Source organism: Daktulosphaira vitifoliae, unplaced genomic scaffold, assembly GCF_025091365.1.
Source record: "Daktulosphaira vitifoliae isolate Bord-2020 unplaced genomic scaffold, ASM2509136v1 Scaffold_5, whole genome shotgun sequence".
Lineage (NCBI taxonomy): Eukaryota > Metazoa > Arthropoda > Insecta > Hemiptera > Phylloxeridae > Daktulosphaira > Daktulosphaira vitifoliae.
In genome coordinates this window covers 31,815,116-31,833,018 of record NW_026099576.1, presented here as the reverse complement: position 1 = coordinate 31,833,018, position 17,903 = coordinate 31,815,116, and the positions used below count along the sequence as shown (strand labels likewise).

General features: G+C 27.1%; 1 protein-coding gene across 4 annotated transcripts in view; it reads right to left on the bottom strand.

The window, feature by feature from the left end:
• Window positions 1–17,008, bottom strand: part of LOC126907878 (putative inorganic phosphate cotransporter) — a 29,810-nt gene extending 12,802 nt beyond the window's left edge. For 3 of the 4 annotated variants that reach the window (XM_050689529.1, XM_050689530.1, XM_050689526.1), the window contains exons 1-5: window positions 16,872–17,008; window positions 6,550–6,657; window positions 6,400–6,476; window positions 6,158–6,336; window positions 4,634–4,867 (exon numbers count right to left, since the gene is read on the bottom strand). In XM_050689529.1, coding sequence (XP_050545486.1) covers window positions 4,634–4,867; window positions 6,158–6,336; window positions 6,400–6,457 — 471 coding nt within the window. In that variant the 5' untranslated portion in view covers window positions 6,458–6,476; window positions 6,550–6,657; window positions 16,872–17,008. Of the gene's footprint in view, window positions 1–4,633; window positions 4,868–6,157; window positions 6,337–6,399; window positions 6,477–6,549; window positions 6,658–15,961; window positions 16,034–16,871 lie in introns of all 4 variants that reach the window. The other variant, XM_050689527.1, reaches the window with a different exon arrangement.
• Between the last annotated feature and the right edge of the window lie 895 nt (window positions 17,009–17,903).

Here is a 17,903-nt window from a genome sequence, read left to right as displayed (position 1 = left end):
AAAAAATGTAATATAAACAATGTATAAATATAAATTAATATATTAATATATTATTAAATATATTAATATATACAATATTGTAGGTAACATTTCTTTGTATCCTTAATTACTATATATAATTACTATAAATTTTACAGTAGATGAACATTTCATAATTACTATAGAATCTTTTTATAACATTAACAATATTACATTTTTTATACGATTTTTGTTACAGTATTTAAAAGAGTCGAGATCGACTTGACCAAGTGGATAGAAACGTATATTTCGGCACATGAGGTTCCGGTTTGGATTCCTAGAATGCCAATGGGATTTTTTTTTTTTATTTTCTCATTGATGATCTTTGATCTTTGGTACAAGCCGGCCATTATACTCGTTCCGTCCATAATTGGCCAAGCCAAGAACCATCTTTGTCTCCTTAGTATGTGAAAGAGGATCACCACCCTCTGTAGGATGTTAAGTTCGGGAAATAGAAGGATGTAAAACTGATCAAAACATTTTTCATTATTTAAAAGTTAAAGTCGGCAAATAAAAAATACACCTAAAATAGCTTGATTTTATTGAATATTATAACATAGATTAAATACACATAGATAGGTAACACCTTTTACATTTTTAGTAATTCACTTTTCATCACGAATGAACGCAGCGAAACGACAGACTGTATCTATGCAATTATTTTGATATCTTTTATGTAGCATAAAAGTTGACCGCCCCTATTGGTTAAATTATACGCGATATTCTAAATGTTTAAATTATCATTTAATGAATTATTAATCAGTATTTATTATATTTATGATGATTGTATTTTATGAAAGCATGTAATGTTTTTTAAAATTATAAGTATTTGTAATTATTTATCCAACAAAATTTCATTTTATTTTTATTTTTAATACTTAATAAGAATCCTATATAGGTCTTTTGACATGAAATGTCGTATTACGATACTAGATTAAATAGTTAGCCTATAAAAAAAATTTATCCAAAAAATGGTATAAATTATTTTAAACAGCAGGTAATTACGAGCCTGAAGCTCTTGTAATAAAAAAGGTAAATAGATTGATCTTACCAGGATTTAAAATAATTAAAATTTAATTTAAAAGATAGTGTGAACGTAGTATCAAGTATATATTATATCTGACAGTGATTAAAAGAACTATCATAAAAAACTCTTTGATGCAAATATTTACATAGGGTATAATTTTGAGAAAATGGCGGATAATTTCAAAAGCAACATCAACTCCTACTTTTATAATTTTATCCTAATTTATATGTTTGTTACATAAATAAATATTAGAAAGTTAAAGTTATAATTATAGTAATTAATCTTAGTATAAAATTTATGTTCAATACTTTAATAATATTGTAAATTTACGGAGAAATTATAAAAAAATATAAAGAAGTTTTATACTTTGTTACTTCTATGACAAATGTCTACACAAATTGAAGTACTTGATGCTTCACTTATCAGAAAATAATTTAAAATAAATAGTTCTAAACTGATTTACAATGAATTTTCATAAGTAACTAAAATATACTTTTTCTAAACCAATATTTACGCTACTATCAAACTAGCAATTAAATTTTTTATGTCACTTCTAATTTTTGAGATTATTACTAATATGTAACAAAATAAATATTTACTTATAAAAAATTACTAAAGAAATCTAGGTTATAATGAAATTCAAACACACATTAACCGACAAAATCATAGGGGTCATTCCATGTGAAATTACCTAATGTGTCCTGCTATATTTCAGAAATTTTTATCATAGACTTCTTAAAGGTAATTGACAACAAAAATAATTTTTTTATTCTTTTTTTACCAGATAGCGCATTTTTTATAATTAAAAACATGAAAAAACACCTTATGTTCTAGAGCCTATAACTTCACATCAAATTAAGCTATCACTGTTGAAATAGCACTGTTTTACTCATATAAAATAATACTTCAATTTCTTTCTTAAGTTTATTTATAGTTCTTAAGAATTTTGGATTTCTTTTAACATCGAAATTTTGATTAAATTTTTTAAATTTTGCAATATTTTAATAGCAAAATTGAAAGGTCAAAAAAATTTTTTAATAAAAGTTTTTTTTTTTTTAGAAACTTTTAGTGATGTTCTTTTACCCCATATCATATTTGAATAAAATTATACATTTTTTTGAATCGTTTTACGGTCTTGAACACGTATGATTTGTTGAAAATAGCCAACTTTATCATCTCATTACACAAAAGTAACTAAACGAATTTCATTTAAATTTACATAGTACTTTTCTTTAGGCAATTAAAATGACTGATGAAAATTTGATGAAGAAATAATTTTAACGCAAACTTACAAAATTTACAATTTGCGTATTATGGAAAATCCACAAACTACGTAATTTTCAAAATTTAATTTTTATTTTTTGCATTTATTCTGCATGAAAATAAAATACTACATACCATTGTAAGCAACTAATTTTAAAGTCATAATTTTTTCAAATATTATGTAATTTAGATAATATTATTATTCTAAAAATATAATAAAATGTGTTATATTTTTGTGTAATAAAAAATAATTTTTACTATATATTTCCTTTTAATTCATTCTAAAATATAATTTAATTCTATTTATTTATTACACATACATATAAGTTTTATTTTTGTTTATATTATACCTAATTATTTTGTTCTTATAATTTACAACATTTTTATTGTATTGAAATTGGCAGACTTTGAAGTTATCTTATAATGGAGAAAATTTCCATTTTCAGGTATAAAACTGTGATGTTGACGAATAGCAGGACATATTTTTGTAGTTTTATACAGCTCACCTAAGTGGTGTTCAATGGAAGTACCTCTAAAGCAGTTATATATAAGAACTCAATACCTTTTATATTTAATTCACAATAATCAATCATTGCTCTTGTCGTAAGAATATGATTATTCGAAGTTCTTTGTAAACTAGCTTTATAGACCAATCGCTTAACTGTACCACCTATACAATTGCATGGACTCTTACCATGTGCGGTCGCAAAAAAATTCCATTCTGCTTCTAAGCCAAAATTTGCTGTGTGATAATATAGATTGGCCATATTTTTATAATTTTTATACTGACTGCTAGCTCCGCAGAAAAGTAGTGATTTTTTTTTATATTTGAAATGTTTTATTTTTTTAATTAAGTGAGATTGATAAACATAAACCGCATCTGTATTATGTGTCAAATGATCACTAATAATACAAAAACTTTTTGTTTTTTAAAGAATCCATTGAGTTAGCTTTATAATAAATTGTATAAGGATGTAAAGTCGCTTGAAAATTTACCCAGTGGTAGCTTTGAACTTCATCCTGGATCACAAACGTGAAATTCTCAGCAAAGTCGCCTAACACAATACAATCATTTAGAGCAAGAAAGCTTTTCTTTTCACATAAGTACGTAGATTGAGCTTTTGAAATGAAATGGTGTTTTTTAACAATAAGTAGCTGCTCAACTAATTTTTCCAAAATTTCTGCTCTATTTTGAGTAATTTTGACAAGTGTTGTACGATCTATGTGCATCCACTGACTATATACTATTTGATCAGTTATTGTGGTTAGTATCTAAATTAATCATTTGACGTTTGAGATTTTCAGGTCCAAGGCATCGATTGTTCGGCTGGACAGGTGGGTGGACCGGACTCACGGTGAGATGACTTATCGTATCACCCAAGTGATGTCCGGCCACAGCTGCTTTAACGAGTACTTACACCGTATTCATAAAGCAGCCGCGCCGACGTGCGACCACTGTTCGGATTGCCCGGGAGAAGCTGATAGCGCTCTGCACACCCTCTTCCGGTGCGAGGCGTGGGCCCAGGAGCGGGACTCTTTGGAGTCTCGACTAGGGTCCACGTTCCGAGTCGGGTCCATGGTGGACCTGATGTTGAGGAGTCGGGAGGCATGGAAGCTCGTCCAGGCGTTCGCCGAATCCGTCTTAGTAAAGAAGGAGGAATCAGAACGCCTGAGACAGAGGCAGCCACGCCGCCCGGCACAGGAGGATCTGAGGCGCTGGTTTAGGCCGGTACCTTAGAGATTTGTGTTTATATGTTTTATGTGTTGTGAGTTATTTTTGCCCCCTTCGCAAAGTCCTTCCCCCACCACCACGTGGTGCAACCCGGGCAACGGATCCTACTCTGGGAACCGGCTAACGGGGGAGGCCACAACACGTTGTGAATAAGCTCTTGATTAATTTCGGGCTTAAATACCTAAAGTATTTATGTAAAAAAATGTATTTTGATTTGTTAATTTTTCATAAAGTTATGATCCTTTTAAAAAATGTTGAAATTTACTGATTTTTTTTATGTATAAACCAATAAAATCAGTTTAGCGAGCGCTGAGAATTTTCATGAATATATATGAAAAAACGTACATCATGGTTCTTATCGAAACTAAAAATAATTTAATACTAATTAATGAAAAAAATATGAAATAATTATTTCTGAGTTAGGAATAAATAGCACACAAACTCAACTGAATAGCACACGTCACAAAGAGTCTACTATTTTTATTTGATGATCCATTCTTAATGGTTCGTTAAATCTTATCATAGCTAGTTATACAAAATATTGATAAATTTTATAACATGATAAAATTGAAATTATATTAAAAAATACTAACTTCGCCTATTCCTTCCAGTACCCTAAATGCGATTAAATATATTGGTCCTGCTCTAGCAGCAAATGGTGTTAGAAGAGTTAATAGAGCTGTCATTAACATCCCTACACCAAACACATGCTTGCCACCATACTTCTGAGCCAAAATTCCAGCTGGTATCTGAGCTATTACATAACCATAATAAAACGATCCCAATATATGTCCTTGTAGTGTTTCAGACCAATCAAATTCTGCATTCTAAAAATGATATAAAAAGCATTAGTTATTAAATATAAAATTATATTAATTAAAACATAAATTTAACTATAAAAATTGGTATAGAGAGTTTTAGACTCCCTCTCAAATTAAGTTATAGTCATATAAAACTAGCATAGTTGAATTGAAAAGAGATGTCAACTAACGTCTATAGATAATAATATTAATTGTATCTATAATATTATAAATTTATTATTTTATAAAAAAAGATAAAATTAGATGTAGTTCCTTTGATAACGGCCAATCAGAAGATATTTAGGAAAATAATTCCATTTATAGACTTAGCATTTTTGAAATTTTTTAAATGAGTCTTATGAAAATTCAACCCTAGTTACAATTTAAAATTTAATATTCACTGTTGGAAAAATCAATTTACACCACTAAATACATTCAATAATATTTTTACCACGTTGCTTTACATTTTAATGTTGATTAAAGTTCATTAGAACGTTGTTATTAATATAAAAGTATAAAATAAAGCCACAATATCTATAATTATAGAAATATCATTAGATGAAAAAAAAATTAATAGTTACAAATATTATTATTCTTCCCCGTGATCTAACTGATAACTGGACAAGTAATTTACACGACGTTTTTTAAATATGTTACAAAAATTTGTGAAAAAATTTATCAATATAACATTTCAATAAATTGGAACTAGTTGTATAACTTTATCACACTAGTCAATCAATTTTTCTTAGAATAATATTTTTTATGAATTTGAGGAGCTTTTGTTGGTTATATAATTTTCACTAAAAAAAGCTCCCAAAATAATGGAAATATATATTTTATATCTCTATTTATATATTATAAATGTTCATTCCTTATGTCTTATGAGGGTGTCAACTTTATTTTTTTAAACGGCAACATGCATATTTAACTACCATATAAATTTTGAACCAGTATTTCAGAAGTTATTTACATTTTTATAATTAGGTGTGAGCATGGACCAATCATTTTCTTAATTACATAATTTTCTATTTTATAAGCTAGTTAAAAAATTATGTTGCCTTTTAAAAAAATTTAAATGACACTCCTGTATGACACAAGGGATGAAAAATATTTATAACATATAAATGAAGATACATAAGTTATTAACTAAAGGCCCCCAAAAAATTATATTTTAAGAAAAATGATAAGGCTAATGTTAACAAACTCACATTATATGTTATTACAATGTACACAGTTCGTTCTAATTTAATGTCGAAAATAAAATACAGAATTTAAAGTTTAAACAATGTATATACATAAAAAACACAGTTGACCTACAGGATTTGTCGTGTTCTTTGTAATAGCAGGCCCCGGACATCCGTTTGGATCGAGAGTAGTTTTATGAATGTCTACAACCATTTCTGTTATAGCCACACTCAGTACTGATCTCATTGCATACGCATTAGCTATACCTATAAAACCTAAAACAGCCATTGTATACCGTTTAGTCCGAACACCTATAAAATAATACATTATTGAAATAAGTCCTTTTCATTTTGTATAAATTATGTTTATAATACCTTTCATTAATATTGAAACAGCCTCCGAAGGTCGTCTATTAACATTAGAAGCGTCCATAATGGATAATGTTATGTTGCTAACAAATAATAAATAAAGGCAAATTCAATTTGAATAATTTAACAATTAAAATATAAAATACTAATACTAACTTAGTTCAAAAGTTTGTAGAAAAACAAACTCAGTTACTGGTTGTCTATTACTTCACTTTTTTCCTCGAACATTTATAAACATATCACTTAATTTCATTTAGTATGGTTCTGCAAAATTGTATTAAACATTAGATATCAATAATATAATTATTTTATTCTCGGTTTACAGCATAAGTTTTCAAAGGTAATTATGTTACAGAAGAATATCTGTAATTATCATTTATATGTTACAACATTCGTGAAATAATTGTTACCATTTAAATACAAAATGTTATTATAATTTATCTATAAGTGCTAGTGTATGCATCAAGCGTAGAAAACTTAAAAATCGTCCTCAGTTATATTTGACCTCACCTCATTGGTCTAAACAATGACAATCGTAGGTCACACATGACGTGAATTTACATTTTTTTTAAATTTACTGTCGGTAAAAAGTTTAACACGCTGTGTGCATTATTGTACATGAACTATTATTTCAATGTGGTGTCAGGGCTAATTGTCACATGATAAAAAAACCCAGATTACAATTATTGGTTAATTAATGTCAATTTTAGATGAATGTACCGGATTGAACAGTAACCTTAAATTAACATTGTTCAGTAAAAAATATCAAGTTACACATAGTAAAAAGTAATACATAATTCATCGAGTAACGTTTATGTATGAATAGTATCAACATTATATGCCAATTTTTTTTAAAGACATGAATAAATGTCATTCATTTGGATTTTTGAACATAAAAATCATTATATAAAAAATCTATTAAATTTTATTATTTAAATAATTTGATTTACATTGTACTCATTTATAAATGAAACAATTAAACACTTGAAATAGAATTTAAGGAACTTAAACACTACGTGTAATTTGTAGAACAATTTGTATCAGCAATTTTTTTATTTAAATAATTCTATATGGCGTTCATAAAATTTGTATATATGATACAAAGTATAAATAGTCCTTCACAGCTAATGATCGGGAAACTAATAACCTTGTAAAACAACCCATCAGTTTCGATTAACGCAAGTTGTTGTCAGTTGATGACCGCACTTATTTTCTCAATTAACTTAATAGTAATACCAAAAATTCATATTTTAATTTATAGCTGATATTTTTTTCATTTAAAGACAGAAACTTAAATTTATATTCCGTAATTTGTATTCAACATACACATGTTTTTATTTTTTTAATTTGTGCGAATAATTTTTTTATCATACAATAATAAAAAAAAAGCCATAGTTGAAAAAATTATAAGTTTACATTAAGCCTCAATAATATTTAAACAATTTTCCTCTGCTAAATTACTTTCAACAATGCAAAATAGTTAAAATTGTTTTTAAATGTAAATTGTTTGTTTTTGTTGTAAATATTTGTAGTATTAGGTACTACAGTTGAAGGGCTTTATCCAATTAATCAGATAGTTACACTTTTGATAACTTTTTAGGGAAACTATACTTCTTCAAAATTTAAAACATTTTTATTTAAATAAATTTATCTATTTGATACTTAAATGTAGAAAAAATATTGCCTTTTTTACATATCCTATTGATAAATCTTCAAACATATCTATTTGCTGAGTATCGTAACAAAAGAACATCTGCAATATAATATTTTGTTAAAAGTAGATTTTTAAAAAAAAAAAAGCTTCTATGCAAATTAGTTATTTATAAAAAAAGTAATGGGTTTTTTTATTTCAATGACACAAAAAAAGATAAAATTAATTTTTTTTAATAAAATAAATAAATAGAAATTGTAATCAAATTTGCCCGCAGTCAAAATACGAGAGGGCAAAGTACTATATCGACCGTCCCATGAATCTGCAAAAGAATTATATCCAAAAAAATATTATTATTGTTAAAAATCTGAGTTAAGTTATATTATATTAAAAGTATGAATAGTATATTATACTATTCATACCTTCCTAATATGTTATTTTAATATAAATATATTAAATAATTGTTATACCCTAACACGCAACGTTTATCATAAAATAAAATTCGTGTTTTAAATTGCCAATTTATCTGATTTATCAATTTTTATTTACATGAACTATCAAATTTCTAAGCATTTAAATAAACCTTGACACCTAATTATCATAACGTAACACCTAAATTGCTGATATAAGAAGTTCTTACATTCATCTTTTAGGATGATTGTCCAACAAAACAACATAATTGATATAAGCACTTCATATTAAATGTTACAATTGTAATCGACTACCAACCGCACGATTACCACATATTGGTAGTCCACTTCAGATTCAATGTAACCAGACGGCTTCTTTATAAATAACATCTCTTCATTTGTCCGACGTATTAACCCATTATTAGCTTAATTTCACACCGAACTTAATATGTTATACTCCTTTTGTCATTTAAAATATTAGCAGACAATTGACTTAAGTAGAATTTTTTATTTACATTTTTGTTAAAATACGCATAAACCATAAACCATAAACGCATAATGTGTTAAAAATTATATAAAATAAACATTAATCTCTTGTAACTTATATTATTTAAAACTCAAAAATATTTAACTGTATATATTTAGCGCTGAGGTAATATTGTTTCCAAAATACGTATACGCAATTTCTTAATAATTTTTGTTTTTATATTTATATTTGAAATTTATTTTTTATTTTAAATAAATATTATATGTTTTGACTTATCGGAATGGTCATAAGTATATATAGAGTATAATATTTTCAATCAATATAAAACAAATAAATTTTAATCTAAAGTTTAATCAATATTAAAATATATTTAAATACAAATTTAGGTATACAATTAAAAATAAACATTTCAATTTTATTATAAAAAGATCAAAATAATTGTCATTACTAATACAATTTTAGACATTATCTGAGGTAGAAATTGACAAGATAATAAAGCTTTTTCGAGAGATTAGTGACAACGTATTTAAGTGGGAAAATAATAGATGATTTCAGTAAAGACATTATAATAGCACTTCCTAAAAAAAAGTGACAATGAATTGTGAGAAATATAGAACTTTAAATCTCAACATGCATGCCTCAAAAATTATTACAAGAGTAATAAAAAATATAATGGAAAATTCAATAGAAGTAAACCTTGGTGATAATCAATTCGGTTTCAGAAGGATTATAAGAACTAGAAGACCAACTTTAGCACTAAAGATAGTCGTAAAAAATTATAATAAATAGATTAGACAAAACAAGAAAGTTATTGTCGCTTTTATAGATCTGTAAAAGGTTATTGACACTGTATATTGGAATGAATTATTCAAACTATTGAAGTAATAAGAATTAAATACAATGATAGAAGATTTATTTATAATTTGTAACAAAGCCAAACAGTCTTCATAAATGAAAAGGAAGAGGAAGCAAAAATAAGGAAAAGGATAAAGCAGGGGTGTATCCTATCACCGATGCTGGTCCATTTTTACATTGAAAAGCAATGAAAGAAGTTATGCAAAAAGGAATTCAAATAGTAGGAGAAATAGTTTACGATATATCATTATGGGCAGAAATGAAGAAGACCTACAATTGCCTTAGAAACATTAGATAGAATATTAAAAAATAAGTATGGGATTAAATTATACAGCAAAACTAACCCAGTCCACTTAACATTATGATCGACAATGAACAAATAAGGCAAGTAAAATATTTCATATATCTAGGAAGCAATACAAAAGAGGACGGTCACAACAAAACAAATATAATATATAAGATAACACAGGCAAATGAAGCCTTTTAAGACAAAACACATATACTAACTACAACTAATGTCAGCTAAGTGATAAAGAAGAAATTCCTGAAAAGTTACATATAAAGTTAGCAATGTTTGAATATGAAATCTGAACAATCATGTTAGTGTAATAAAACAGGCTTAAAGCCTTTGACATGTGGGGCATCAGAAAAAAGCTTAAGATACCATAAACAGAGAGAGTAACGAATGAGAAGATATTTAATAGAATAAAAAAAACGACAATTGTGAAAGTGTATTCAGTCCAGAGAAAACAAGATGATAGGACACATTTTAAGGCATGAAGTCTTCTAAAGAAAATAATCTGATGTTTGTGACAAGTGTTGGAAAACAGCAGCACTGAAAAATCTGATGGGTCGAATGACAAAAAATGGCTTGATCTGACAATGAGAATAAGAAGCAATCAATGTTAGGTAAAGACAAATATATCAAATACAGAAAAAATATAATTTTTAAAAATGTTCGAACTAGAATTCAAAATAGTTACCCAATGTTTTGATTAGCTCATAAATTTTTTTATTATAAATTTAATTACTGAATGCACTAATATTTACATTTCAAATGCATAACACATATATAAAAATAAAAGTTTATATTAAATGATGAATTTTATCGAAATCAAAACAGTTAATGGTTTACTTATTACAGTTTGTTCATTTCGTGCAAGCAAAGAAAATTTAGTGGACTTATGGTCTGTAGATGATACCAGTATCAATATTATCCAATATACAATTTTATAGCATAGATTTTTGTTTCTTTACAACATTAAGAACTTGAAAAATTAACGTTAGTAAGAGAGATATTTACAATTTTTGTATGCAATTGTCAAAATGCATATACAATTTCTGAATACTTAACGATTGATGAGCAACTAAAACCATTTAAAGGAAAAAATTGTTTAGACAGTATATAACAATTAAGACGGAAAAATTAATCAAAAAAATCCAACTTTATGCGATGTACTATCAATGGAAGTATACGCTGAAAAACAGCACTTAACACCTTATGAAGTATCTAATTCATCCAATATATGATGTTCATAGACTAACAGGACCAATTGCCAATACTGGTAGAAACATAACAGCTGACAACTGGTTTACAAACATACTTCTTGTAAAAGAACTTTTACCAAAAAGAAAGACTTCAATTGCTATTTTACAAAAAAAAACAATCCTCAAATTCCAAGTGAATTGACTAATTTAAAAAAAAAATTACAAAAAGAACTATATTTGCATAATATATAATTCTAATAAAAAGCAAAAACGTAATTTTAATTTCAACAATGAATCTAAATACAAACGATGTTGTTACTACAACTGGCGAAGCAAACAAACCTGAGGTAATATCGTTTTATTATAACATAAAAGGAGGAGTTGATATCGTAGACAAAATTAATGAAACTTAACTGTTGTTTGTTACAGAATGCCTTTAGCAAAGATTTAGTAGACCAGTTGTTATAAACATAGTTGATTATATTATATCGTGTAACAGCTGATCTCCAGCATTTTGCTTTACTCACTCCTTTGCCCACCCAGCACGGCAAATCGATGACCTCTGTGTCAATTGTCATCCGTGTACAGTTCATTGTTGTAAGTCAGTCAGTCTATTGTTTTTTTATGTCACTCTTTTCTGTAACAAGTGCCTTCGCTTGAATGGTAAATTGTTCGGCCATTGTACGCCGTTATTCTTTTATTTGTTTATTGCACCCTTGTGTTCAAAGTTTACTTGTCCTTGCACGCCACTAGTGACCATCACTAAATATCTCCATTGCCGTATTCGCTTTTCGCGATCTGTTCTCATCTGCCATTACGTACCTAGATTTACACTCTGACTCGTCATACTCAGATGTTCGACACCATTACCGCAAGATCTCATACAGTCCACTCAGCATTATCAACAACTTCATCTATTCAGCTGAGTTTATATTCTTTTTAATATTATTTATTGATTATTTTAATTGAGATTAACTATTTTGTTTTATGCCACTTCGCCGGCCACTAGTATTTAAGGGCCCCCCATTACCTCTTAAATTTAAGATACTCTCTGAGGAATTTCTAATATATGTGGTTATTTGTTATTTAATTATTGTACATTCTCATTTACTTATTGAATGTAAAGTTAGCCATTATCCCTCAGGTGACCCATTCCCGCTTCAATAATAACGATTTAAACAGGCTAAAGGTAAAACGGCATTCTAGTGTAGTGCACAACTAGCCGTCCTGCGGTCTAGCTGCCTCGTACAAAACAACTGTAGTAAGTCGTTGTAAACGAAGCCAATAATTATTTTTTTTAGAATATTAGATATTGTAGGAATAAATTCATAGATTAATTTTGTATCAAACAACTCAGATGCTAAAGTTGAACATAGACTTTTTCTAAAAGGATTGGAGCTATAACATCAAAGACCACAAATTACAAAAAGAACAAACGCTAAAAATTGTTTGAAGATGTTTGAAGCATCCAAGTATACGGGTGTATCAGAAGAAAATGTAATTTTTTTTTTTAATTCATACAATAACAAGTATGTTAATAAACACTAAAAGTTGAACTAATGGATAAGACGTATGGGATGGTTTGAAGATTTTTTAAGGAAAAAAAAGCTAAAACGGCAAGTATTACAGGAGCAAATGGCAATATTACATATGAAGAAGCAGAGGTAGCAAAATGTTGGAAAAAGTACTTAAAACAACTGTATTGCGAAGAAGATACGACAATAGACGCGGAGATAGAAGAAGAAAGTCGGAGTGATACGGAAGAAGTAGATCAAAGTATAATGAGAGAAGAGTTTGATAAGGCATTATTAGAGCTGAAGAACAAAAAAGTACCCAGAATTCATGAAATTCCGGCAGAACTTTTAAAAGACTGTGGAAAAAGTAGCAAAAAGATTATTTATGAGCTGATCCAAAAAATCTATGAAACTGGGCAAGTTCTTAGAGATTTTACAAAATGCATAATTGTACCAATTCCAAAGAAAACTGCAAAAACATGTGAACAACATAGAACTCTAAGCTTAATATCACATGAGTCAAAAAGAATGGAACAAATAATAGAGAGATTGCTAACTGAGGACCAATTTGGCTTTAGGAGAGGAAAAGGCACTAGGGAAGCTATTTTAGCACTAAGACAAGTTATTGAAAATCAGAATAGAAAACTGAAAACAACTTATATAGCTTTCGTTGATCTAGATAAAGCCTTTGATAATGTAAAATGGAAAACGATATTTAATAACTTGAACAGAGTCAGGGTTACATATAAAGATAGAAGGATAATCGAAAGCTTGTACGAGCAAGAAATAGGAGTAATACGATATTGAAATAGCCAGGAAGAAGCAAAAATTAGAAAGGGAGTGAGGCAGGGGTGCACACTGCCTCCATCCCTTTTTAACCTATGTTAAGTATATGTTAAGATAAGAGCTATGTTAAATAATAAATTAAGGAATATTTCTATTTTTAATTGAAAAGGGTATTTCATTTAAATAATATCCAAAGAAAAACTTTTCCATCGATAGTTGACAACAAATAAAGTTATAATTTAATGCCCCTAGAAAATTAACTCTAAAATCACCAACTCTTCTAAACTTCCAATTATTCGTTTATTGCCATCACAGGCAGAATAACAAAAAAAAAACGGTAGTACAACGGGGTCGTGGCACAGTTGGCACAAGTATAGATGATATCTGACAGTGATTAAATTCACTATCAAAAAAAAACGCTTCGATGCAAATCTTTAGATAGTGTTTAATTTTAAAAAATTGGTGGATTGTTCCAAAAACAAGGAGGGTAATATTTTTAACTAGACACTAGTTGCAATCATTTGACGTATTGTTTAAACAATTTTATCAAGTGAAAGATGAGAAAAATGAATGATTGACACAAAAAAACCATATGGTAAAATATTTTAAATGTAAATAAGAAATTCCTTATCACAAATGGAGACTACAGTAGTGGTGTGCTTGATATTAATTGAAGTCATACAAAACTTTCCATATTGAAACCCTTTCTATGATAGGAAAAGGGTCAAATGTTCACAAATATATATCAAATGATAGTAAAATACCTAAGGTATCTATAAAAAATATAAGTTGAAAAAGAAAATTTTTATTCAGAAATTGCTATTTTAAATCCACCCCTGTGGCTAGTTACATTGTCATTATATTGAAAGCCATTATTTTTGAAGAAGCTATAATGTCCCCTAATAGGTTATAAAAATGAAAAAACTTATAATATTGTGCATAGATTTTTTCTAGAATTTTTCGCTTGCCCCTATAAGTCCTCTCCCAATTTGTGCATATGAACGCAATAAAAACTAACTCTGAACAGTACCTCCATAAATTTATACTTCACACTCACATGGTTACATTTTTAGGTTGAAAATTGTTTTCATAAAAAAAGTTAATTTTTTACACTCAGTTTTATTGAATAATATACCTATATTAGTTGGAATATATATCAAACGCGAGATTTAGGGAAGATAGCTTACAAAGAATTCTATTTCAATTAGTTCCTATGGCTGATGAATAGCCCTATTTTCATTTAACTTCTAATACATATAGTACAGGTAAAAAATTTGAATACTCATAAGAAAATGATCATATTTTAAACTTGATACAGTATTGTTTTCTTTTACCAGCACATCATGTAATCAACCTATATGGAAATTTATCGAGAACTAAATTATAAGTATACAGCGGCCTAGTAGTAAAGTTTGCCTCTACAATGAATTGGGTCATGGGTTCGAATCACATCTCCTTTTATAACATGATTTCCAGTTGACTTTCGATGGCCTATCTTATATACATGTACTTTTAAAAAATCAAACAAAAACTAGGAAAATATTACTTAAGTCAAATTTCTTGATAATGTTATCAGTTTGTTTTAGTGATAACATTTGATATTCTCTAGACAGTAGTGCTACCAGGAATTTTAAATGGATGATACTATCAAAATATACCAACCTCATGACATTTTTAGCCATCAGATTTTTACACAGAATATATTTTTTTCACAATTTTGAAAAATTCCCCTCAATCCCGCTAATAAAAATAAATGTTGTAAGAATTACAGTAGTCAATGTTATATTTCTAGTTTTAACTTTATATTGAAGCATCTTTTTGACAACTAGATGAATTATTGTTAAATTCTTATTGATAATTGACAATTTCAAATTATGTTAAAAAACCTACCTACTTCAAACCAACATTAAGTTAAAGGTAGCGCAATGTACTTAATGATAAAAAAAGAAAATCTATACGAAATCATGTTTTGTAATAGCTAATTTTCTTAAAATGTACTTTACTTTTCTAAATTTTATTTTTTTTTTTAATTTCTAGATTATACATTAAAAATGAATAAAATATATTAAAATAAATTATATTATAAATTCCAAAATTAGGCAAATAAAGTACACATGGAGTTTCAGAGTATCAAGGTATCAATAGAATCTAAGTGAAATATGAAGGTCGTTTAAAGTATCTATTTATAATCGTAAAATATATAGATTACACTTATCCGAGTACGAATTTATTTCATAGGAATAAAAATGTTTAGTTTTACTATCCAGTAAGAATTTTTAAATTAATAACCTACTTATAATTAATGACTTTTGGTGTTCACTAAAATTAAACAAACATTAAGAGTATTTTATAACATAATAAAATATAGTCTACATACGTATGTACTTATGACATTTTGTTGCAATCGAGAATATATTTAAACCTTATCAGTTTTCCCAATGTCTCGTCACTAGGTTAATAAAATAGAAGGTTCAAGTTCAGTAATATTAATGAAATGATAGTACAACGATGTTATTGTTGATAAATATACACAGTTATTTTATAGGAAGTAAAAATAAGTTCATGAAATCACAACTTTTAATTGATTGTTATAAACATAATAAACAATAGAAAATATTATGATGCATTTTTTATACGTTAAAAGTATAACGAAGAAGTTTTTTTACACAATTCCTTGTATTCAATTCTGATAAAATATTTATTTTATTAAAAATGCATTTTACTATATGTAAAATACATAGTATTTCCAAGTAAATGTCTATACCAACTATTTTTTTTTAAATAATGAACTCACTAAGATTATTGCTGTTGGTGATTTTAAATATAATAAAATATTTTATATGGTTAATATTGAGTAATTTTCATATGATATTTTAGGATTAGATAGATATTTTATACTTAGTTTTGTTTTATTTTATGAATAAACAAAGATTACAAATATAATTTAATATTTATTAAATAAGATATTTAGAAAACTTTTTGTGCTACTATGTGTAAGAAATATAAGATATAATTGTGCTTTATTCAGGAGAGGACAGAGATTTAATACATGGTTTAAAATGATATACTCGTGAATGTAATATTTATAATATATTAATTATTATTTATAATAATTTCTATTGTTTACTTCAGTACGATATGGTTTATTTTGTTATAAATGAATATCATCCAAACAAAAAATATACTTAAAAATCACAATAAACGATAAGTACCTAAGTTAAATAATAAGTTCAGCAAATAATTTTTTTTTTTATTTTAATTTATTATAATTTTAAATAATTACTTACGGACAAAAAATTTGTCGGTGTGGAATTTACTAGCATCGAACATTAAGCACAAGACAACCGATCGGCACCAACTCGCTACATACGCCGAGTAGAACTCTGATTAACTACACACTACAGGTTGACGGTAATAAAATGTTAAGTAGACAAACGGTTTCCACCACTATAATGTTTTCTCACCGATTTTATACTGATCCTTATTGTTCAAACATTTTTAATTAACTACCTATACTGATCGACGTTATAAATCTTCATGATTCGTTCATGATTGTACAGAATTGTTTTAATAATATTAATGTACATCATTGACAATAAATAATTTCTTAGTTATTTTTTTTTTTGTCTTTAATTAATAATAAGATTGACATTAATTCCCATAAAAAAATAACTACTCATCTGTATGAATAATTTATGGTCAAGTGACAATTAATGAAGGAAACGTCTATATTTATAAAAAATATATCGCCTATGTTTTAATTAAAACGTATCTTATACAATTTTTTTTCTAATTTTCCGCTTGATACTTTTCCGTATTACCTATAGATTTTACTTAGGACTTTTGGAAGTTTTTATCATTTACCAAGAAGCTGATATGGAATAAAATCACTGATTGTTATGTAGATTCTACATTATACCATACAACACATATCATGTTATTTTTAATATAATACAACAATGATATGTGACCAAAAAATAAAAATTTTATTACCTTACAACCTGCTAGAAGAAGGTACTTACAGTTAATGCTGTTATTCATTGAGCAAAGATAACAAACTAAAAATTACATGAACTTACACTTATCTTCTAAAGAATTAGTATTTAACACTGATATTATTGAAAATGATTTATTGCCTAATATAATATATTTACTAAAGAACATTTAAATTTTAAACTTTATGGATTATGTTCGAAGTCTATTATTTTTAATTTCTGATTCTTAATGCATGGTATCCATATAAGAATTCATTAATTGACGTCATTAAAAAAGCTAGTTCAAATACATTTTAACTACTACTCAATACACTTTATTAAAAA